At 39.6% G+C, this 25,055-nt stretch overlaps 1 protein-coding gene across 5 annotated transcripts in view; it reads left to right on the top strand.

Annotated features, from left to right (window-relative positions):
• The first annotated feature begins 961 nt into the window (after positions 1-961).
• Positions 962-25,055, top strand: part of ABCC8 (ATP binding cassette subfamily C member 8) — an 83,037-nt gene continuing 58,943 nt past the window's right edge. For 2 of the 5 annotated variants that reach the window (XM_056354030.1, XM_056354029.1), the window contains exons 1-8: positions 965-1,221; positions 2,405-2,546; positions 5,209-5,330; positions 10,907-11,073; positions 13,211-13,453; positions 14,322-14,510; positions 19,704-19,868; positions 21,843-21,998. In XM_056354030.1, coding sequence (XP_056210005.1) covers positions 1,026-1,221; positions 2,405-2,546; positions 5,209-5,330; positions 10,907-11,073; positions 13,211-13,453; positions 14,322-14,510; positions 19,704-19,868; positions 21,843-21,998 — 1,380 coding nt within the window. In that variant the 5' untranslated portion in view covers positions 965-1,025. Of the gene's footprint in view, positions 1,222-1,752; positions 1,847-2,404; positions 2,547-5,208; positions 5,331-10,906; positions 11,074-13,210; positions 13,454-14,321; positions 14,511-19,703; positions 19,869-21,842; positions 21,999-25,055 lie in introns of those variants that run through there. The other 3 variants (XR_008824275.1, XM_056354032.1, XM_056354033.1) reach the window with 3 other exon arrangements.

Raw genomic sequence — 25,055 nt, 5'->3', positions numbered from 1 at the left:
AGCTTTTGGATTTTGAAGAGTTAAGCCTGGATACACGGGCATTACTTGATTGCATTTCTGTTTGTAGCATGTGGCAAGTTGTATTAAATACTTAGCTAAGCCATGGATAAATGTGACTGGGAATAAAAGGAGCTTCAAGGCGAAGGTTTGGGTTACAAATCTTTATGTTGAGTATTACATCACTATGTACCAGAGATATTTGAATATCAGGCTTTGACTCAACCTGTGCTTGGAAGTGTACGCCGGGTGCAGACTTGTGATGCACATCACGTTTTATTTCTGCAGTATTATCCCCCAGCATGGAGGTATTTGATTAGAGTTTTTGTTTGGCTTTGGCTCAGCTGAGCCTAACTTCTGCTTGGGACAAAAGGATTTGAAAAATTTGATATCTAGATTATTTTGGTATACAATTGCTTAGGGAGTGATGCAGAACCCAGGCGAATTAATGGTTTGATTCCCCCTGACTGCAGCAGTCAAGGGGTGTGTGGGGTGCGTGTGTGGTAGGCTTGAACTCATTTTAGAGGTAAAAAAAGGTAAAGCGTGTACATAATAGCTGCTTAGGATATGTTGAAGTCTCCTTTGAGGATAGAGTGCAGCTATTTACATGATTTAGTCTAACAATATCTTCACATAGCTTGGTGCTGGTGTCTGCACTGACAAGGTGAAAAAGTACACTTGTAATGAATAGCTCCTCTCTCATCACTGATTCAGTGTTGGCCTTTTTTTTTGTTGTTCGATGTTCTGTCTTATTAACGACGCATAGAACACTTAATTAGGGCGCCGCGAGAGCGCTGGCAGAGCGTTTCTGCGGCAGCTCCGGGGGGCCGGTGCCGCGCAGCCCTGTGAGGCGAGGCGCGCGCTTCCCGCCTTCCCGCCCCGCGGCCCCCCCGCCCCGCGGCCTTACCTCAGGCGGCCGGCCCGGGACCCGGGGCAGGCGGGGCGGGGGCCGGGCCGGGCCGGGGCCGTCGCTCGGCGGCAGGTGTGGGCAGAGCCGCAGCCGCGCAGCCCGCGCCGGCCCCGCCTGGATGTGCGCGGTGGCGGAGGCGGCGCCCGGCTGCGCGCAGGGTCCCGCCATGGCCCTGGCTTTCTGCGGCGACGAGGGCAACTCGACCGCCTACAACGTGGACCACGGCGTGCTCAACAACGGCTGCTTCGTGGACGCGCTCAACGTGGTGCCGCACGTCTTCCTGCTTTTCATCACCTTCCCCATCCTCTTCATCGGTGAGTGCCGGCGGGTCCGCCTCGCCCTGCCCTGCCCGCGGCACCCGCCGCCTTGTTTCCTGCGCCCGCGGGTTTCCCTCAGCGGCGCTGCGGGTGCGGTGCCCCCGCCGCTGGCCCGGCCTGGCCTGGCCGTGCCGCCTCTGCCGCGCTGCGGGGCCGTTCGGGCGCCTGTGCTGAGGCTGCCCGGTGCTTGCCGGTGCCCGCCGGTGCCCGCCGCCGGGGCCGCCCGAGGCGGGGCGGCCGGCGGGCGGGCCCCCGGGTGCGGGGCGGGCTGGGGGAGGCTGCGGGGTTTGCCAGCAGATTGTGACTGGCAGCGCGGGAAGCAGAAATAAACGTGCTGTTAAACACCAGAAAAGCTGGTCAGTCAGCCTTAGGTTATCCGTTCGTGTTCCCTGCGGTTGCGGAGGGGTCCCCGCAGCCGGGCAGCCCTCCTCGTTACCGGCGGCGGCCAGGGGGGTGCCCGGCTGTAACGCGCCCTGTCTGCAGCGGGTGCTTCGTGCTGACATAAAACTGGGGTTACCGGCAGGTGGCCCGGTGGCTTAACACATGTGGCTGTCACTGCTCCGAGTGGGGCTCTCCTCAGCCTGCTCTGCCCTCCCGACAGCCCTGGGACCGGCTGCCTGAGGTAACGCTCCTTCTCTGGAGCATAAAAGGGCCGGTGCAGAAATAACAGCACAACTGTTAAAACGGGGTCAGCTGGAGAACTGCTTAGTAATTGGTAATTGTTGTTCATCTGGCTTTTCTTAGTATTGCTATTTTTTATCTAGATCGAGAGAACAAGTTACTTCAAAAAAAAAAGTTAAGGTGTAAATGCTTCAATTAAATGTATTGAAGCAAAGATAAAATAGCGTACATATTATAGTGTTTGTGGGTATGTGTCAATATGTTCAATTGTTGTTTGTTTGTCTGTTAACATATTTGAAAAACATTTAATGCCTGTAATTCATAGTTGCTAAAAGTATAGGAATTTAAGGCTGTGTCCTGTTTGCGTTGTTGATTTTATTCCATATGAAGTAACTAGCACATCGTTCTGAAAATATTCAATTACAAGCATATTTAACAACACAGTTGTGTTAACTTCAGTAAAGTGGTTTCTTGTATGCATGCTTTTCCATATGCAGGAGCTTTGTATGTCACTCTTGCTGTTTAAGAAAGCTCTTCATAATTTTCTTTTCCTGTTTAGGATGGGGGAGTCAGAGTTCCAAAGTACATATACATCATAGCACATGGCTTCATTTTCCTGGCCACAATTTACGCTGGATACTGACATTTATCCTCTTGTTTGTTCTGGTGTGTGAAATTGCAGAGGGCATAGTGTCTGATGGGTAAGTGTGTGTCCACCTTCTCCTGATAGCACTGAGCATTTTAAAGGTCTCAGGGTAGGTATTTCTTCCCTGTATAAATTCTCATGGGGACCATATTCCTTGTGGTTACGAACATGCAATCTGTATTCTTGGTGATTAACCTACCGACCTTGTATCAGAAATTCCATAGACCTTGCCAAGTTATGTACACACGCACAACTGACCTTAATCTTTTTTAGTTCAGCTTAATGACAGTATCTTTCCAAAGAGTAATCATAGATAAATCCTAACAATTCAAGCAGATGGTGACATTTTTGTGATATGTTTTATGTCCAACAACCCAGTCCCACAGTCCTTACTCAGGCAGAACTCCCATGTGCACAGTAGGTCACACTGTTCCCCCACAAACAGAGTTCTGTTCATCTTAATAAAAGGAGTGGATCTACTGGGCCTTATCTTATACCCCGTAGAGTTTCTTTTGGTGTTTGTGCAGTACTTAGGATTGTTACCTTGAGCAGAGCAGCTCACAATGTATAAGCCATGTTCTATCATCTGTTACTCAATTTAGGATGTCTTTAAACAGTGGTCTGTGGGGAAAAAATTATTGTAAGTGAAACAAGTGATACCAGAGAGCAATTTATTATGAAAAAAAATAAATGTTGTCTAACAATGATTATGACCCTCTTTCTCTAAAGACAGGTCTGGTTTTTGTAACTTATGAATTTGCAACCCAGAGGTTATAAAGTTGAAGCTTATCGTTAAATAGAACAAAACCTCTCAGTTTAGCCATCTATATAACAACTCTCCACCAACCAGCATGACAGGCGTTGCAGTATTCTGCTGTAGAAGCTGATATCATAATTATTATTATAACTTCCTTTAAACATATATAAATAGGATGTTTCTCAGTGCCAGTTTTTTTAAAAAGGGATTTTTCTCATGCTTATTCAGAGTTATCAGGGTGTGGGATGCTCAGAGCGAAATCTCCTGCTATGAGTTTTCTTTTTTACTTTGCTCTTTAGCAGTTCCTCTTATTCTGTTTATTTGCTATTTAACTTGACTCAGAATGCTGTTGTTAAGTAATAAGTGTCACCTGATGAGAATCAAAGCTTCTAGCAATATTGGGGGAGTGCCAGCCCACAGTCGTGCCTCCTGAGCACTCCGGAGACTAGTGAGTGCTCCAGTGAATAATAGCAGATTTTGAGACTCATCAGCTTTCTAAGACCAAAATGGATCATGCTGGTAAGTCCTTTTAACAGCAGTTGAGTGAAAAAGTGCCAGCGATAGAGGCAGCCTGTTGGAGATAAGTTACATTCCATCAACTTCTGTCTGTGAAATAAATTTTAGAAAACCCTCATACTCTTGCAGTGTTCACCTACTGAAGCTTAGGCTATCTGAAGAAATCTCTTCCTATTGGTTGTTTTATCTTGCTGAGGTTTCAGCCCTGGTGTACAAAAAACCCTGGCATTATAAGAATTCAGGGGCTGGAGAAACTTTTCTTATTTTGCTGTATACACATACAACTCATTGTCAACAAGAGGGAGTTAAGTCTTCATGATGCAGGTTGTCAGCATAGTTGCAGTCAGCTCTGCAGAGTTCATCACAGTGTCTGTGTGAGGGAGGGCTTTCCTTTCCTAGTGCAGGTGCAGGAAGTGGTCCTCCTGAGTTCCTACAGACCTGTTAGATATTTGGGATATTCTGCTTTCAGACATGTCCCATCCTGTGATGATCTCCAGCACCCTGACAGCACAGCCCCTTTTGTCTCTCTAGACAACACAAAGGTAGCTTTTGCTGCAGCAAGAACAAATCCAGAGATGCTAATTTATTTTCTGTGAGGTTCAGAGGACAAGGTGTGAGTGTCCCTGAGTGTTTGCATCCTGAAGACTTCCTCTTGGTGCCTCTTCTCCTGGAGTTGTTTGGAGACAGAGGGAATTGTACCTTTTGACAGCACAGGATGCTCCATTACTTTTGTGAAAGAAATAAAAGGGGAGGAGAAGAAGGTGACTAATAAGAGGAATGATGGGGGGGGTGGGGGGGAGGGAACACAATTCTACCTGCCTCTGCACAAACCAACAACATAGCTCAAAATTTTCCGTATACCCAAAGGCTGTAGTTGGCAGGACCCCCTTCACTGGTACTTGAAGCAAAGTGTCAGGAGAGTTTTGCTTTATATAACAAAATTTAAGGCTATATGATTCTGTTGTAGGTTTTGTTTGTTGGCTTGCAGTCACTGAAAACAGAACTCAATTCCTGTGCTGTGGTGCTGTTCCTTTTCCCAAACTGGAAAATCAAAATGAAGCGTTTCTATAGAAAACCTTAAACTGTGCTGTCATTTGGTCTTATTTACATATTTTGATGGACAGCTCCCAAACTAGTTTAGCTTAAATTAACTTTTCTCATTTTGGAGCTGAGCTGCTTATCCTGATTTAAAGAATCTTCCAATTGATCTCAGTATGAAATAGGAGTACACACATTTCATTTTCAGCATGGGAGAAATTTGGAATCCAACTGTGATTTAGGAGTATAAATTCAATTGAAAATCGGTGAGCTTTACACCCGTAAGTCATTCTAGAAAATCCTACATCAGGACTGAGTACAGGATACAATTCATAAATTTAAAGAAAAACATTTAAATAGCTAAAAGGGTTTGATTTTAATAGATGTTCACTTTTTTCTTTTTAAGGGTTTCAGAATCACGACATTTACACCTGTACATGCCAGCTGGGATGGCGTTCTTGGCGGCCATCACATCAGTTGTCTATTACCATAATATCGAAACATCCAATTTCCCGAAGCTGTTAATTGGTATGTCTCAACTTACAAGGCTTGGAAGTGTGACAGTGATGCTGTGTCTCTGATCATTCTGTGACAGGTTGTTTCAGTCTCGGTGCTAGCTTGTATGGATAAAGCTTTATCTATATTCTGGTCTGCTGCTTGCCATTACCAGACTAATTTCTGAGTTTTCCTGGAACAGTTAATTTTAACTTCTGATAGTCCTCTGTGTGGTGTTCTTGGGGATCCAATGGGCCAAAGGCTTCTCTAGGAAAAATAGATTTGTGGGAGAGATAGCTATCCAGTTCTTAACCCTAAAAGCTATCCAAATCCCCCTGCTTGTCAACAATGTTACATTTAAGCGTGATGAAAAATTGAAGCCATCTCCGTGTGTGTGGTCTATTAAAATATGCACAGAGTCAAGGGAAATGAAGGACGTGACTGACTTTCCCTATGACCCTGGATATGTTACTTTGCCTGCTTGTTCTGGCTTCCTATTCCTAAAACTCCCTTTGTAAACCGCTTTAAGCCTTTTGAATGGAAACTGCTATGTATAAGAACTACCTAGAATACTATATATTTTCTGCCAGATTCTAAGTAAACTGTAGCTAACTATAGAAAATCCATTACTGCTGACAGTCATGAAGTTGGTGATGTATTCTCTACTGTTTAAGTAGATTGCAGACTGTGGATGTATACATGTTTATTCATCCTGTCAGCTGTTATTTCTTTGGTGGTCCTGGCTCATCAAATTTTGTTTGAGCTGGTCTTCTGTATTAGTGGATCCTGCTAAGGTTTGTCTTGTGTCATTGTAGCTCTGTGTATCAAAGCTCTGTTCTAGTTTTTGTCAGGTGATAAAAAGTCAGTAACAGCTGTATTTGAGAAAGCTTTTAAATACTGAAGATTATTTTGAACTGTAAGTAAGCATTTTCTGCAGAAGGAGCTTGTAAGTCCTGTTAAAAAAAAAAAAAAGTCATTCCTCTTCAAAAATTTCAGAATTTGATCCAGGCTTCACAGGCTTTAGGTCTTCTTGTTTGAAATTGCTTTTCTTCTTGTTCCCCTCTTTTAAGGAGGATCTTTTTTGTCTTTTATAACCAGGTGGGGTCATTTGGTTTTTGTTTTTATAAGTCAACACAGTCCATTTAACACCTTCTTACAGGACTAGATGTTATGTCTCAGGAAAGCATTGGTAGCCTGTTACAATTACCTGTGGAAAGCAAGCACTGATTTTCTTGGAGGGTTTTTTTTTTTTGTTATTGCAGATGTATAATGCAGTGTTTAGTAATTTAGTGTTGCTACTGCGTTCCCATTGTTAAGTCATTGAGAAGGGCAGCACCGACTTAGAGCTGGTAGTTGATTATCCTTTTTTGTGTAATCCCTTCTCTGTAGATTTCTCTTTTATGATAATTTTGTTCAGTACTTAGAGCACTGATGCTGGGTAAGCTCTGAACAGTACTTGAATAGTAAACAGTTATACTAGTGAATACTAACAAGTGTTATCGATAATGAAGTTCATAATTACGAATTCTCATTTTGTAAGAATTTCCAAGGAATAGACTCCTTTAGAAAATCTAATCTTAATAGCTAACTCTTCTGCAAAAAGGAATATCAGACTGCCACAGTCTTTTCCGCTTAGTTGGTCTGATTTAAATTTTAGTCTAAAGTCTTCATAAGCTGATGGTCTTTGATTTTTATTTAATTTGTTGACTTTGTTTTTTCTTTTCACTGTTCTGGGTGTTTAAGAGGATGTAAGACAGACATCTCTGGAAGTGTCCATCCTTTATTCTTGACTGCACAAATTTAATGTTACCTAACTGTGAGGATTGTCATCTATCAATGTTGATTGCAGCTATTCTGTATTGACACCTGAGACTAGGCAATGATAACTTTATGGGAATTTGCCCAGTGTGAGACAGTTAAATTATACCTATACTCAGCCATCAACCCACTAGAGTGCAGTGTGGCCATGAAGCAGCTTTCTTTTAGAGCCTTATACAAATGAAGTAGTGAGAACCATGAGGAGAAGCTTAAGTTGGTGATAAACCTTTTACTGAGTGTATAAGGAAGGAAATGGAAAGAGTTCTTTGTTAATAAAATGTTGTAGAGAAGGTCTAATATTACACACACACACAGACAGAGAAAAGTAAATTACCTATGTGACGACTTGTGCTGCTTCTGAGTGTCAGTGAAGTTCCACCTAACTACAGGGTATCATCTGCCTCAGCTGTAGGATCGATTCCTGCGCTTGCAGAGAGTTGGTAGCCGTATAAAGCAAAGGCTAACAGAGCCTTATCCAAGATTTACTAAATCCACTGGGGAAACTCTCATTGGTGCAGTGCAGAAGACCCTTAAAGGTCTGCTCATTAATTCTGAACAGAATAAAATGTTCCAATCCTGTGAAACTTTGAGATGGTTTCTTTTTAAAAAATGTTTTTCCACTCTGTACCTTAAAAACACCGAGCCTGTTTGTAGTTCTTCATAAACGAGCAAGAGGCAGATAACAGACCTGAGGATTAGTATGTTCCCTTGGGATAATGCAAGACAAGGATGCAAAGTTCCCATATTGCTCCTGCCTTGCACCTTTATGCCCAGGCTGTCGGCTATTTTGATGTAGTCATTCTTATTATCTGGTACTAAAAAAAGTTCACAAGGTTTGGAATACTTATTATCTGAAGCTAATGATTGAGTCCAGGGTCCTAGTTGAGTGTCCAGACTATTGAAACACTTTGATGTGGTCTAAATCTGTTTTTCTCTGCATGTTTTTGACCTGTAATTATATTTCAATAAAGATAGCTTTTCCAGTGTAGCTCTGTATACCAGGGGACTCTTGTAATAATGATAATTTTGGTGCTTTTTTGCACGGTGTTGCAAAATGGATGCATAATGATTGTACAGTTTAGCAGGACATATTTTAGAATAGTTTTCATACTGAATTTGGAAAATCTGCTCGCTTTCTTGACATGCAGAATATGTAATTGAATGGTAGCATCTGATTGCACTATTTTTTAAGGTAGGTTTTTTTCATAGATAAATAAACCTCAGAAATTAAACAGGAGAAAATTATGAAATAACAATAGGACTTTGAGTTTTTAAACTGAAAGGAATATTGGTATGGGAACACATGAATTTTTTTGTTTCAGAAAATTGTCTTTTCTTTAACCCATCTTAATTATAGGACTGCCTTACCATTCCTGACAGTAAGCTAGTTTGTTAATTTAAATTTCTTGGAGATCGGCATTGTAGTTTATTGTTTAAAAAGGAAATTCCTGTTATTGTATAAAAATAAAGCTTATTGTTTGGTACACAAAATACCTCTCAAAACAGACACAAGTTAATAAATCCCATTCAGTTAAGTGCATGATTTTTTTAGATCTTGGGCTTAATCCCATAAAAGTGTAGAACAGTTTTGAGTTTCACATCACTTGATTTTCAGCAGTCTGGTGCCAGGTGAGAATTTACACCCTGGTGTTGTAGGTTGAGGTAGCTTACATGGCCCAAGAAAAAGCAAGGTCCTTTAGGCTGTAGGCATGTAGAATATATCTAAAGCAATCAAGTAGATTAAAGCATGCCTCTGTGGTCCGATCACTAGGTGGTTCAGGCCAGTGGAAGTTCTTGGTGATCATTTCTAGAAACTCCCAGCCAATATCCACTCACCAGACAGATGATAAAAACACAGATTAAAAGAAAGAGCCATAACTGTATTTTCCCAGAAGCCTTATCTTGAGGGGCCTGAGAACGTCTGCCTGATTTAGATTATATACGCTTGTATTCAAAAGAAAGAAGATAAATATGTTCAAATGTTTCTAGTAGGTATGGTAGCAGGAGGTCAGTTAAATGTTGTGCTTTGCACTTTCTAATACTTCTTAGATAAAAGATAAATCAGTGTCCTAATAAAATACTAGTAATAAAAAAGGTCATATAGACCTTTATTTACATCCTAAATAGGAGAATGGCTTTGCTGGTTACTATTTCTAATTCCAGGAGCTCTACATAGCTACCAGTTGGGTTGGTGGTTTTTTTAGGTGTGCCCTGCTGGTGCAGATTTTCGGTGTGCAATTAAGTCCTCTTTAGCCTGAGAAGGATGTGTTCTCAGCCTGTTATAAGAATGAGACAAAACACAAGGATTAAAAGATAAAAGTGGTTAGGAGTAGAACCATGTGGAATGTTTTCTTGGATGAAGTGGGATTTTAGTCAGACACATGGCAAATAGGAGGGAATAGTGCCTCAAAGGTAGGAAGCAGTCCGAAGCAGGATGAGGAGATTAGATTTGATGCGGTTTAAATTGGGAAGATGGTAGAAGGCCTCCCATAAGAAGGGATTCTGTAAGTATGTCTCTTAAATCCTCTCTGCAGCTGCATCAGCCGCTAAAATACAGTGCTGAAACACCTGACCTCTTAGTGCTTTCTTCTTACAAACTGGCCTATTAATTTTAGAGGAAGATTGGCAAATGTCCTAATGCCCAGTACTCCTGGACTGTTCCATTTACTGCCCTCATTTAAATGAGAATTTGGAAATTGATTTCCATAGAAGCAGGATTGGCAGCTCCAGATCCCACGCAGACTCTCCATGTTGAATCGCGTTTTGCTTGGAAAGGGTGGCCCCACAGTACATCCCCACATGGCTTTCTGGGGTGCCTCTGGGTAGCTGGAACACCACAAATTCTTTGGAATTTTTGCAAGTTCCTGATGATTAATCTGTGTTTGTGAGATTTACTGTTGCTACTGTCTTGGTTGAAGACTTGCTCTGGTGTTGCAGCAAGGTGCTCAGAAGGCATATCCACGTTTTTCTTGGCAGCTAAAGCACATTCCAGCTGTTGCACCATGGTAGATCCAGCAGCAATGGAAGATTAATGTAAAAGACCGTAACCCTAGGAGGTATTTCCTTAAGAATGGGGAACAGGAGCTGGTTTATGGTGTGGTGAATAGCATGGAGAGTGTTTCCAAATCATCAGATCTTACTGCAGGGATTATTTACCTATAACTGACACTAGCATGAGCACTTTTAGACAAGTTCAGTAGAACTCTAAAAAGCTCAAGTTGTATAGTTGTATTCTCCGAGCGGCAGAACATCCTTCCTTGATGTGCCTGTGTATCTGCGATATAAATTACATATATGGAATTTGCACTGAAAAATAAAGCTGTAGCAGTTTGGAGGGAATATTTTAATACCTGTTTCTGTGTAATCCCAGAGATCTGCAGGGGGAACAAGATCAGTTTCCTTCAAGCCAGACTCACAGCAGTCTTGTAGCATTAACCAAATTTGAAAAGCATCATTCACAGCCACCTTCATTTGTGGAGCAGCGCCTTCCCTTGAACTTACCATGCGGATGCATGTTTACAACAGATGGAAGCTTCCTTCAGTAGACTTCATCTTGTGAAACTTTCCCAATATCACTAAATCTAATAGGAAAGGAATTTGGAACTAGCATTATCTTAATATTTTTATGTTTGTGAAATTGAATTAGGCTTCTGTTCTGACATGAGAAAGGCCAATCTAGTTTTATGTATTCTTGCTGCATTCCTTCTGAATGAATATTTAATACTGCTATTGCATATTTTTGCAACTGTGGAACTGATTTACCTTTTTTTCCCCCCCCCCCCTCCCTACAGCACTGCTCTTCTACTGGACTTTAGCTTTCATAACTAAAACCATCAAATTTGTCAAGTTCTGTGATAATGGGGTTGGATTTTCTCAGCTTCGATTTTGCCTCACAGGACTCCTGGTTATTCTATATGGAATGCTACTAGCTGTAGAAATCAATGTCATCAGGGTGAGGGTAAGTTAGTATCATAGAAGTCTCCTGTGTTTTTTGTTGTTTGTTTTTTTATTCCCCCTTCTACATACGTAGTATCACATGCATTTCAAAGGAGAAATAGAAAAAAGTTAGAAATAGAAACATATTTGAGCCAGATGAATCCATAATTTCAAAAAATTCCAGACTCCATTGTAGTTAAGGTTTAATCTTATCAAGTTTGTTTTTAAAATGTCTGTTATGATTTACAGTTTCAGTCATCAGAAACAAATATTTCTGAAGCAATGAAAGTCTGGGTGAAAGGAATAGTCTGCTCTGTCAGAGAATGGCTTAGACACACAAATAATAGCTCTCATTTTCCACAAGGCAATCACAAGAAGTGATTTATTGGGGCAATTGGGGTTGCTGTCTAGCCTCCTAATTGTTTGTGTGTGTTTTTTCCGGTGTGGTGTCTGCATTCATAATCCGAACTAAGAGATTGCTTTGGAGACTGTTGGATAGATAAATGCCAAGGTTTTTCCCTTCACCTGTCCCTCACTTAACTGTGTGGAGAAATTAAACTTAAGTCTCAGGGTGGAAAGGAACCTTTTCCATGTAAATTCTTTTGCTCTTTTCCTCACATTAGTATATGAACTCTTTCACATTGCTGAATGCATTATTGGAGTTTCCTCTATCACTTATTTGATCTTTTGTGATTTTCCTGGGGGATTTTGTGTGTCTGTATGTTTATTTGACAACTTAGGACAAAAATATGTCTAAAAGCAGCCTTTTCAGTAATATTTTTGAAAGAGGAATAAAAAATTCAATGCTGACGTTGAGTATTTGTCATGAATGAAAAACAGTGGATTGGCTTGTGCGAAAAGAGAAATTCAAATGTGACATTGGAGAGATTTTGCTCATAAACCTCCTCATAATAGAACTGCATAATTAAATGAGATCTAATCACTGTGGGGTTACAGGTCACAAAGAGGAATAAAAAAAATGGTCACTGGCTGTTATAATATTTTTTCATGTCGTATTTGTTTGGTTTAATTATTAAAGGATGTCATTGATGCATAGAATTCAGTATGGATTTTTTTACTGCTGATTGTGTCTGTGGCAGAGTTTAGAGTGCCAGGCTTGTTGCTGCAGCTGCTGAAGGAAGGGATTTGGATGCATGGAGAGTTGGCCACTGCTGAGGAGGAGGAGGGGTGGGGAGAAAAATAAAGAGGTGAAGTCTCTATGCTAGCAGAAACAGCAGACATGGGCCTCACTTTCTTTTCTCCTGCCTTCCCCATCATCCTTTAGACAGAAGATTTGACTTTCAGACCCAGCTTTACCTTCTCCTTTCCTTTCATTGTTCCCCGTGTTCCTCGAGATGGCCATCCCCAACCCCATCACCATTTTTTCTACAATCTGTGAATTATTTCTCCAACTATGGTTAGAGAAAAGGTAGCAGAGACGCATGTCCAGAAATCCTACTAAAATTAATAGGATTTAGATACAGCCATGAGCAGACATTGAATGAAATATGTGATTGAGTACTTTTCAGAAAGGAAAGGTATGGTTTTAAGAGGCTTTGTTTTTCGTTCCCAAGAATGTGTGATGTCTGAAAAAGTTATGTCTTGACAACAGGAAGACATCAGCAGTCTGCCCTCGCTCTTTTGGCATTTAAGCCAATGAAAACATTTGTTAGTGCCATACACACTCTTTAGTTCATTGGTTTCCCAGATCCATCCAGGACAGCACAGGTAGCTTGTTCTGAGCTAAGTGTGAAGCAGTGTGCTGTGGAAGATGAGTCACTGTGACAGCCTCAGGACTGTACCTAAGCTAGGATGTCCTGTGTTGCACTGTCTGAAACTCAGAACAAGAGGCTGGGGCTGCATTATTTGAAATGTATGGTATTTTTTTTTTAACAAGTATGCAGATTTGTACCCTATAAACAAAGTAACAGTGACTGTTTAGGATGATTTATTTCTAGATTGAATGCTTCTGATTTTCCTCAGTACCTGAGGAAACTGGATTGCTATGTTGGTTGGATTTGAATGCCTAAGTTCCTCAAGTACTGTTAAGAAACCAAAACAGGTTGATTGTCTGCAGTGTCCTTTATCTCTTAGCTATTCTTTGTGGTCTTGTATTTTCTGTGTTAGTGTTACCTTTTGGGTATTTTTCTGAATTTCAGAGGTATGTTTTCTTCAAAACTCCTAAAGAAGTTAAGCCTCCCGAGGATCTCCAGGACCTTGGTGTTCGATTTTTACAGCCATTTGTGAATCTGTTATCCAAAGGAACGTACTGGTGGATGAATACATTCATCAAGACTGCCCATAAAAAACCAATAGACTTGAAAACCATAGGCAAGCTTCCCATTGCTATGAGAGCTCTGACCAATTACATTCGCCTTAATGAGGCCTTTGAAGCACAGAAGGTATGCAAAGCGTGGAATTATGTCTGCTTACTCAGTGCTTGTGCTTTCCGTTACTTTTTATGCTATAAGCATGATATACAATTATATAAACAGACATTATGCAAATGAAGTATCCATTAGCATACCTTTACATATATGAAGAGATCAAATACTCAGTGGTACCTCGTACAAATAATGAAATTACTCTACCCAAACATTCATGTCAAACACATTACTGGTTTAACACGTGTAAAATCCATATGGCTTTTATTTTGATGTGCAAAGTAATTACAAACTGTATTCACTGAACACCATTATTGTTCTTCCTAATAAGACCCTGCAATCATTCAGTTACGGAGTCAATTTTAATGAGGCCTCACAGGACTATTTTTTTCCATGTTATTTCAGTTACAGTTCATCTGTAGGAGATTCGTCAGCTCAAATTCTGTTTGACTGCGTGGTGGGAGCTGTGGTTTTTCAGGATTTTAAGACAAGTCTTTTGCATCCTTCTAAAAAGCATGTACGTTTCCAGTCTCTATGTTCACAGGAAAACAAAACCTGTCAGTTCCCTCCCTCTTTTTTTTCTTTCTCCCCCAGCAAGCCACAAACACCAACCACACTTATTTGATCCTTATTAAAGGCTGGAAAGAAATCATGGTTGTTTTGTGAAGCAGAGGAGAGTAGAAATTACTTTTTTGTTCTGACTTTATAAAAATAAGTGAAACAATGGTTGTCATTCCTGTGCTTGTTTAGCGCAAAGTTTGCACAACTGGTTGTCAATGAATTAAAGCAGGGATAAAAATACCAATCATTTATCATATCTGAGGTTGATGTATGACATAATCCTTACTGATATTTTTATTATTATTATTATTATTATTCTGAACAGAACAGAAGGTCGTCATCTCCACAAGGATCCAGATCAATTTGGCGTGCTCTCTGCTGTGCTTTTGGAAGACCCTTACTTCTCAGTAGCACGTTCCGTATTCTGGCTGACTTGCTTGGATTTGCTGGTCCGCTCTGCATCTCTGGGATTGTTCACAATGTTGGAAAAGGAAATAACACCATCCGCCCACAGGTACTGTCAAAATGTCATAAAAATAGAAGAGTCAAAAAAGTAATGCTATGACTACGTATTATTTGGCCTCAGTAAAGGAAGCAACTCGGTGATGTATTTGTGAGTGCTAGAAATGACAGTATGTATGTATTGCCTGTTATCCACTTCTATACCTTGATGGGGAACAGAATATGTTACCCACGCATCTAGTCAGGCTTGCATTCTGGAAAATAACTTCATTCAAGATAATGAAGTGGATCCAGAATCCCACTAGTGTCATAAGGGTTTTACGTACAGTCTTGAGTAGAGATTGAATCAAGCACATTACTGAGTGCTTTTTGGAAAGGAGAAAGTGTGTTTTTAAAAGGCTTGGCTTTTCATTTCCAAAAACAAGCACTGTCTAAGAGGATTAAAGCAGATCTTTGTCATCACAGTAAAATGCCAAGTAATTTAACTGTGACAAAGAATTCCCACTAGTGTCTTTGGGGAGGTTTGTTTTGAAAGATCAACTGAAGCATTTTTAAAGGATGCTACTTAAATGAATATTTCCTAACAAGAAACATACATGCTTCCTAATTAACTTTAAAAAAATAATAATAAAAAAAAAAAACAAAACAGAAAGCAGATGACTGGGGAACCATCTTCTCAATTGTAAGGTGTGGTCACTCAGGATGAATTTCTATGAGAAAGACCAATTTATTTCTGCAGCTTATAGACCCATTCACTCAAGTACACTTTGGATTAGGTCCACTGTAAATACTGAAATACATCGGATGCATTGCAGAAAATTTGACAAAGGACCAGGCTAAAATTAGTTGTTTATCCATTTTACAGTCCTTATCCTAATATTTGGAAACTTTAATATAGCAAGTAGATTCAATGGAAACCAGTTAAAGCAGGAAATGAAAAAATTAAGGCTATAGGGCTATGTTGCAGCAAAGTACTGTGGAAGCTTTTGAGCTCTGCTTCTTGATAATTTGGAGTGGCGTTTCAGCAGAAATTATACTGAATCACAATTTATGGATTATCCTATTTAATTTTCCTATTAAGCTGTCAGCTAGTGCTTCTCTGTGAAGAAAGCTCAGTTCTGGTCCGGATAGGCCATTCAACAGAGCCTCATCCAGCCTTGCCAGCCTCACTGTGTCTAGCTAAGTGGTAGCCTTGTCGTTGTTGTCATTTATGCCATTTGGGATCACCTATCAGCAAAATTCATTGGCGGTGATATGAGTGACTGGTAAGGGTGTATTTTACCTTCGCTAAAAGCTCTTCAAGAGGCTTGTCCTTCTGTTTCGACCTGGTTTGTACACACTGGTTTTCTGTTAAGAGGCTAATTACATTTGCAAGTTGCTTTTCCTGGATTAGATTAAGTATCTTTCTAAAATGTGTTCAAATCATCTGTAAACAGATGGAGGTGTTGAGGAGAACTCCCACGTGTATGCACACACCTAGCCAACTGGGTCTACTTTGGAAAAAATATACCAGCTCTACTGCTAGGAACATTATATTTTTACTTGTAATGACTCATAAAAAGGAGAACCATGCCTTATTGTTTGTTCCTGAGAGGTGTGAGAAAGAAGCCTCTAAAACACTGAAGGCAAAGATGAGTTGGGGGAAAACATTGTTTGTGTCTGATGTGCTGCTGAGTTTGAAAACACTGGAAGAATTGCCATACAGTGGGACAGAAACAACACGCAAAGCAAGCTGTGAGGACAGCAGTGTCTTTTACCCGTTCATTAAAGTGACATTTCTTCACTTTAAATAGGTTAGCTTGAGATGTTGTGGTGAATTAACTGTATCTTTCAAACTGCAATTCTGTTTGTGAAATTGAAGGCCAAGAGATAAATCCCAAGATACAGTATTTGCTCTGTTCTTCAGGCTCTTTGTGACAGATACAAACTACCAGGGAGCTGGAACTCTGAGGTCACGTGGGTGTCAGGCAGTATTAGCTGCTTTAGTTAGTGCTGCGGTTAGTCAGAGAACAACAGTGTCTTAAATTCTGTCACGCTCTTCATGTTTATTTATAACTCTAGTATCAATATTTATGACCACCCCGGAACATTCTTTTGACATGAATTTCTCTGAGTGTTAATCATTTCACATCGAGGAAGAGACTGACAGAATGATAACCTTTATATTTTTGCTGGTAGCATCTTCCACATTGCAATGTTAGGATTAGCAGTTCCAGTATTAGGAATATCTGCTGACATAACACATTCAAATGGTACACCAAACCTAGAGACTCATTATTTTAAAAGCTCTAGAAGTCATAGGTCCCAGTGTAGCAAAAGGCCCAGTACTGACATTTAAGACTGTGTGAGTCTCGGGTCTTTAAGAATTTAAATAGTGGCCTTTTGCTCAGCCTTTTACTGGTTAGAGCCTACTGACACTTAAAAGTGGTATTATCCTGAGGTCGTCAGGGAGGTGGAACACTGAATGTCCCCAAAACCATTTCTGAAAATAAAATATCTAATTATTTCCATCAACTTATCAAGGTTATTTGCTTTATAGGGGAAAGGTTCAGCAGACACCTAATTATTTCCTTAAGTTTCTTGCAGGCTGACAAGTGTACTTAGATAACTATTGTAGTTAAAACACATAGATGCTCAGTAACTCTGTAAACCATAATGGCCTAATAATGCATCTGAGACTTGGCAAACGTCTTGGTGCTTTCACCACGTATGTGTGTGATGTTTATGTATGTATTTTATATTTTCAAGTCCTCCTTGCAAGTGAGTACCTTAAGAAAAACAAGAATATTCATCTTATTTTTCCTTCTTGTTTATCTATTATATAATGTTTTGATGTGAATCAACACTGCACCAAAATCTCATTGCTAGAAGAGCATGATTTGTGTAAAAAAAAAAAAAAAAAAAAAAGTGTAAAAAATTATATTCTTTTACATACAGTAAGAAGTGGTATTAGGTGCAGTGATTAGCAGTACTAGCCAGATGTATATGTAGGACAGCATTGAAATTGTTCTGTTTCTATTACTGCCTTTGATATAATAAAGCACAATCTGTAACCTTCATGGTTCGTGATTGTGATAATGCTCTAGCTTTTCTCTTTGCTGTCATGTTAGTATCTTTGACGATCGTGATCTCCCAGTGTTAGACCCATATGTTGTTCTAGCTTTGCCTTCATAAGAAGTTTTTTGTAGTTTTTCGTGTTAGAAATGTATCACTTTTTCCTGGATGACACTGTATTGAAATAAAAAGAAATCCCAGTGAAGAACTGCTAAAATAATAGCTGACTTGAGAAAGGGTAACATAAAGGGGAGATTCTCACTGTTGCAAGTTTAGAAGATGTCTGAAGTGAGAAGTGAAAACATCACAAATGTAAATGATCCTGGATTTCCCTGAATGTGCTTTTTGTTTTCTTTGTTGTCTTTTTTTTTTTTTTTCCCCTGCAAAACACCAAGTTTTGCAGTTACAGTGCTTCGAATTTTGCTTTGTATTGGAGTGTATATACACTGCATGGGAAACAACAGGTGACTCGTAAACACTGGGGCAGTTCTTCCACCTCACATGTGCCTAATACTTTATGCTTATTAGCATAAATTTTAGAGTCTGAAAGATCAATTGGATGCATCTAACTGGCCATGGACTTGACCATTTTGTGACTTTTTTTTCTTTTCCTCTGTCAAGGCCTTACAGGTGGCATGGGAGAAGACTTGATTGTACTTCTAATTTTCCACACCTGTGGTACATTTTCTAAAGCTTCTAGGCTAAGTGTAGAGCCTTGCATTTTCCTTCTTATTCTTCAGAGTTACAGCAAGAATAAATTTACAGTCTTGCAAGGGTGAAAGGCAGGTTGACTTGATTTGAAAAGCTGAACATTTAAAGACTAAATAATCTGAAAGAGAGACTTGTGGTATATAATGCTGGTTTAACCAATTTGAATAACTATGGAAGGTATATAATGCTGGTTTAACTGATTTGAATAACTATGGAATAAGTAATACTTTAGGGCTGAAAATCTCTTCAAGGTACAAGTAACTAAAACTGTAGCTAAATGTCTCTATCTGAACATGTTTGCTGACATGTATGTAACTGTTCAGAGTTTTGTACTTGATACAGGCTTAAAGAAACAAGTATGCCCAGTGCTTGCTTGCGTTCTATTGATTTGACTTTGAAGACTCCATATGCTTGAAAATATATTCAGAGGGCTTCTCTGAGGGTTAATTCTATTTAGTTCAGTGGCCCCATGGACTGCAGAAATGTTTATGTACATCGAATCTGGTTGTAGTTGAAGTACCTAGCTGAATTGGAAAATGTTATTGTCTGACAATCTGCCTTTGAGAGCAAGAAGTAAGTTGTTGAATCATATAGGTTTTATTCTCTGTTTTCAAAGAATGAAACTCAGCACTTGTGTCACAGGTGGAAATTTTCGATGTTCTTTTAAGTTCTTGCACTGTATACTTACATGAAAGTAGTATATGGAAATAAGGAATGTTTGCATGAGCAAAGTTTTACAGGAATGGAATCATAATGACTTGGTTTTCTTTGTGTCCAGCCTTGGTCTGAATTCCAGTAGCTTGTAAGAAATGCCAGATAAGTGGGAAAAGGGAGTAAACCTATGCAATGCATGCAAGTCCATCTGTGTTGCACAGCAGACAAAAGTCCTTCTACAGCTTCTTAGTTTGGCCAGTGTTTGAAGAATAGTCAAAGACCATAAATAAAAATGCTGAACAAGCTGCTGCAAACCAAAATGTGTTTAGTGCTTAGTTCCAGGAGTTGGAAGAATGTGCTTAGTTCCAGGAGTTGGAAGAATGTGCTTAGTTCCAGGAGTTGGAAGAATGTGCTTAGTTCCAGGAGTTGGAAGAATGTGGTTTTTTGGCAAGTTGTGAAGGTCATATTAGTGTTCAGTAACCTGAGGTGCTTAAAATAAGGAGACTTATTTCTCCAAAAGGGTGTTAACTAGTCCTTTCTGACAATGGGCAGTGTGCATCTTTAGCAAATGACCATGTGGAATTACTCAAAGCTTCCTAGAGTTTTGGAAGGATATCAGAAATCCTCTAAAAGTTACTCTGCATTTAAATAAAACTGAGTTGGCACATTATGACTGTTTCCTTGAAAAGATAAACTGTGAGGTTTCAAATAAAGTTGGGAGCACCTTCAAAGTAAAAAACTGTGGTTATATCTGCTTATTAATTATGCAAAACTGGTAATTAAATAACCATTACACCTGATTTCTAATTTTCTTTTTTTTTTATAGACTAAAATTATTGGTGTTTTCTTTATTTCATCTCAAGAGTTCCTGTCCAATGCTTATGTTTTGGCTGTACTGTTGTTTTTTGCCCTTCTATTGCAAAGGACGTTTCTCCAAGCATCGTACTATGTTGCTATTGAAACAGGAATCAACTTGAGAGGCGCAATACAGGTAGTCAATATATTATTAATCAACTTTCATACAATCATACATGTATTTGTAAACACAAGTTATAATTGTAGTCGTTAAAATCTGAAACACTTCACTCCTGAAGTATTGAATGTAACTGTTGCCATTAAAGACTGTTAACCTAGACCTGCATTCTCTTTCCTCTGCATCTTATTTGATTATTTTATCTAAACGTTTGTTTGTAATATCTAATTCTGTGTTTCTTACCTTTGAGTATAAATTTGCTGGCAGTAAAACTGAATGTGTCTTTTGAAAAAAGTTAAATCGTGAACTGTACCTCACTCATCTCCAAGGGATGTTTTTGTAACATCCCATGCAGATAATACAGCTTTAAAATGTCTTGTAAATATACTTTGGACAAAAACATAGGTTGTATTCTCAATGCATGGAGTAGTGTCTTATTCCACAGGTCATGCCACAAAATCTACCCGTTATTGCAGAGTCTTTAATGACTGAACATAAGTAAGATTGATAAAATGGAGTCCATAATCATTGTTTAACTGTGAACAGCAGATCAAAGTTTTATGTAGTGTACAAAGATCTGTGCCTGGAAATGAGAGAATTAGGTGTAAGATTACAAGGGGGTATTGCCAAGGGCACTGGCTGAAACGTACCCTCTGACAGCTTGAAAGCCAGCCTTATAAGTTAACGCTATTTATCCGCTGAACTACATAGATCCTGTGAGAGTCTGTGTGATAGATGGATGCTTTCAATAGCAGCGTAATTGTTTAATTCTCTTTTGATCTTACACTTGGAAGCACTTCTCGGCTGCCAGACTTCTGGATTCCATCTGTTGGTTTTCCCTCACTAGAACGAAGTAGAAAATTCCTAAAGAAATAAAAATTTGACCCAAAACATATGTGAAAAAAATTGCATGTCTTGTACCAAGCAGAAGAGCTGCGACTAACTCAGAAGTGTATGGACCACAGCAAGGGTAAAAGAGGAATTGTTGGAAAATAGTGCTATATTCATTTAGTTTAAGAAAAGCTTTGTTTTCTGCACTGGATATTACACATAGGTCCAGATAACGCCAGCAGTCAGACCATTCAAATCGGAAAATTTCTAGCTATCACTCCAAGCAGCAGAATTAGTGTTAATGGTAGTCTCTGTGCCAGTATCTTCATAAATTTTTTTTCTTAAATTTTTCAATTTTCTTTACATCTTTTATCTCTTTTCCTCTCCTGTGTAAACCCGTGCCTGTCCCATGTGCCCTATGTGACTATGTTTCATGATGGACAGTTGGCATTTGATGTGAAGGCACTTACAGAATCAAGGTGCCTCTTGTCAGCTAAGTCTCATAACTGCAAAGCATCACTGTGTAACCTTTTACCAAACCAGCTAGTAAAATTAAACTTCCATTGATGCATAAAAGCTATTTTTTTACATGGTGCCTGATTCTGCACAGAGGCAACTACTTAATTCAGTACAGAATCGAACCTTTTACATTAGTTGTCTGTGAATTAAACTTTGTAATGGGACTGGGTGGTCTAGCCAAAATGTAGCAATATTCTCAGCCAGGAACATGGGTCTGAGGTCGGATGGGACCTGCATCAATTGCCAGAGAAAAATAACAGGGAATATAATATACTGAATGTAATGAATATATTTTTTATTTTTACTCGTTACAGCCAGGGCACTCTGCGGAGAAGCTGGAGGTATAAATCATAGTTGCTAATGTGGTTCTTGGCCAGTAAAGGTTTTATTCTCTTACCGATCCACAGGGATGCAAAAGGGGAGTACTTAGATAATCATTATGGGCCTAATTGCACTGTGCTTTTCGTAGATCAATGGTAAGACAGTAGCTTAAAATTTTTCATCATAAAGGCCAAACTTTAAGCTCTTCGTTCAAGTTACTGGGAATGTTGGTTTCCCTCAAGCATGCTGGACTGTGCTTTAGATGAAGCTAGAACTCTTATTTTATTTCTGTATACTAACAGCTTTTGATCTCTCTTCCAGACAAAAATATACAATAAAATTATGCAGCTTTCAACTTCTAACATGTCTATGGGGGAGATGACAGCAGGCCAAATCTGTAATCTGGTTGCCATAGACACCAATCAGCTGATGTGGTTCTTTTTCCTCTGCCCTAACCTTTGGGCTATGCCAGTACAGGTAAGGAGATTGAATGTGCTTTTGTTATTAACGTGTGCCAGTCTGTAGTGAGGTATTACTTAAGAATTTTATGGAAGCAGAGATAGTAAAGTTACAGAATAACTTGAAATGAGATGTCAAGCTATCTATTATGTACAATGTTTCTAGATGTTGATTTCACATCTGTGACAGGACTCTAGGTCTTTAGGATTGTATTAGAATCTTGACTGCTGCCAAACATGCTTTGCATTTGTAATAAGAATTTATAGGGTGCAGCAGGTTGTGTTATTCCAGTGCATTCATTTGTTACATCAGGGGAGTTAACTGAAATGTATTGCGATCATTTGTCTTGTGAACCCCAGCAGAAGCAAGCAAAGTAGCAGTTTATTCAAATATATGATCACTTAGTGATCAAATATATGATCCTTTGGTCATCCCTTAAAACTACTGCGGCCTCATGGATGGCAAACTCTAGCGTACAAAATTCCACAGGTTCATTTGTTACATGATATGATTCTGCTACTTTATCCTCTCTGATGTATTTGGTCTCCTGTCTCTAAATGCCACTCTCATCCCTTCAGTCTCCTTTCCCACATGCATGACACGGAGCAGATCACTGTTCTGAGTCACACTCAATTGCCTGGTGACTCCATATTCCATGTCTTGTGTAATGCCCAAGGACATACAGCTGTATCTTACCAGAACTCTAAGATGAGGAAAGCAGAGTCCCATTTCAGAGCATGCTTTCAGGACTGACTTAAATTAATCTTAACCCTTACTTCCCTTACTGAAACAGGAGTTCATGTGCAAAGTCCGACATGGAAGCACAGAATTTGTACCTCCTTCGTTGTTCCTGCTCAATACAATGTGCATTGTGTCACATGAGCTGGCAGAGCTACTGAAAAACTCATCTGACCAAAACTAGTCTTTTTTCAGTGTGGTGGTACTCCTCTGAGTGTGTGAAGTGGTGATCAGACTTCATGGCCATGTGATTAAATTTGTCAGTAAGAGGGTAGAGCAGACACAGTAGGAGGTCAGAGCAATCTCGGTACAACCTTGGATCGTTTTTTCAGGTTCACACTTACTGAAACAGTGGAAAAGTGCAAAATACTTAGTTAGGAAGAGCCTGTACTTAAAACCATAGAAACCTCCTGCACTTCCATGTAGGAATTTCCTGAGAAAAGTGACAGTAAAGCACATAGCTTCATCTGGTGTTAATACACTACCCCACAATTCTTTCTGCTTTCTTCCAGCTACTCTGTTTATTTTTGCTGAGGGTGCTTCAGTGCTAAAAGTCAATAGAAACAAAAGAGGCAGTGCAGTTCTGATTCACTCAGAATTTCAGAAAAGTGTCATTACTTTCAAAATCGTCATGAAAACTCCATTGTGTTCATGTCACAAAGGTGGGCTGGCTGCAGCACTATGCAGAGGCCCATTTGGCTGATGTGGAAGTCAGAAAGCTGCAAGTAATCTACCTGGCAGTTTTACATTTTGAGTTGTCTGCCCTTGCCCAAAAATGAAATAATTTTTATGAGCCTGTATATGGGACTGCAACTGGCAGGTCATATTTCCAGCGAGTTTCTAACGTGGCTTTAGGAGTGTTGTTTGGGAGTTCCTGTGTCCATCAACATGTGATACTAGTGATTTTCTTCTGTAAGATGAGGAGCACATTGGAATATTACAATGACAAGTTGGGGATGGGGAAGAAAAGCCAGCTGTTCAGGTGATTATATAAATTATATGAATGTCCTTCAAAGAGTAAGATGCTAGACTGCTGGCCATCGAGATCTGGATTCTTTTCTGATAATAACGATATGTAGTAGAATTGAGTGGATCTTACAGTTGTTCCTGTCAAAACCAAGAGGTTTTGGTCAAGCTGCTGCAGATCCGAAGAGCAGGTTCTGCTTTGTGATGGTCTTAAAATAATCTGATTGCATGGTAAACCAGATTAACTTCCAAACCTGGAAAAAATCCCGGGTTTAACTGTTTTCCCTGGATTTGTTATTTTCCTCACTGAGGAAAATACAATACGGGGGAGGGCGGTGCAGGTTCTTCGTTATCAGTGACAGTGAGTTCTTGAATGCATCTGTGTCCTCTTGTGTAGTCTCAGTCTTCGGGGAGTATTTGTTCTCTGGAAAACCATTTGGTGTCCTCTTGAAAAACTCTGGAAGTTTTCACACTTCTGCTATGTGTTTGAAACCTGATATATTACCATATGTCTTCTGGTACCTCTGTGGTAGTGAGGGTCAGATTGCTTCTGAGACTGCAGTAGGATGTGGAGAAAGAAGAAATCTGTCTGAATCTCTGGGAAAACTCTTGCTAACTCCAATGAGAGTTGTGTAAAACATCTAATCAGGATAGTGAGCACATTAAGGTGTAAACAACCAGCAGCTTACTAACTGATGACTTCTTTTAACTGTGCCTTCATGCCTAGGGTTTGCATTTACTCTACATATGTGAGCTGTATATAACTATACCTGTTAAAATATTAAGACTTCGCGTGAATGTAGTCGTATTTGTACAGGTCATAGTGTGACTGCATTCATCTAATATAAATGCACTTGTCTCTTTTTTTTTGTGTAGGAGTAACTACATTGGAGTATAGACTAGTTTTCCCGATCTACTCTGGAGACACTTGTATGCCAGTTAAAAACATTTTACTTTATAGAATTAAAAAAGGGTAATGGATACAGCAGTTATCATCAGGAATTTTTCAGGAAGAAATTTGACATTTTTGAGCATCAGGAAGGTTTCCCTGGAATTGGGGGGGAAGAGGTACTGGGAACCTGCATTTTCACCAAAGAGAACGCAGCTATAAGGAAAATAAACTGATGTGAAATATCATATTGCATATGGTTATGGGTTGGCACTTTGTTTAGTAGTAATTTGTTTATCAGGGTATTTTTTGTCCATTTACTAGAAGTACCCTGCAGTAAGTCAGTGGTTGTGTTCTGTTAAAATGATATTGCTGAAAGAGCTATGAGGCATTAAGAGGGATCCACCTCTTTAATGATTACTTTTAGGATCCACTTATCCCCTAGGCTTCATCTCCATTGTAAGTCCGTTAATAAAACAGTC

This window comes from Falco biarmicus, chromosome 10 (genome assembly GCF_023638135.1).
Source record: "Falco biarmicus isolate bFalBia1 chromosome 10, bFalBia1.pri, whole genome shotgun sequence".
Lineage (NCBI taxonomy): Eukaryota > Metazoa > Chordata > Aves > Falconiformes > Falconidae > Falco > Falco biarmicus.
The sequence above is the reverse complement of the archived record's forward strand: the minus strand, read 5'-3'. Positions and strand labels throughout refer to the sequence as shown.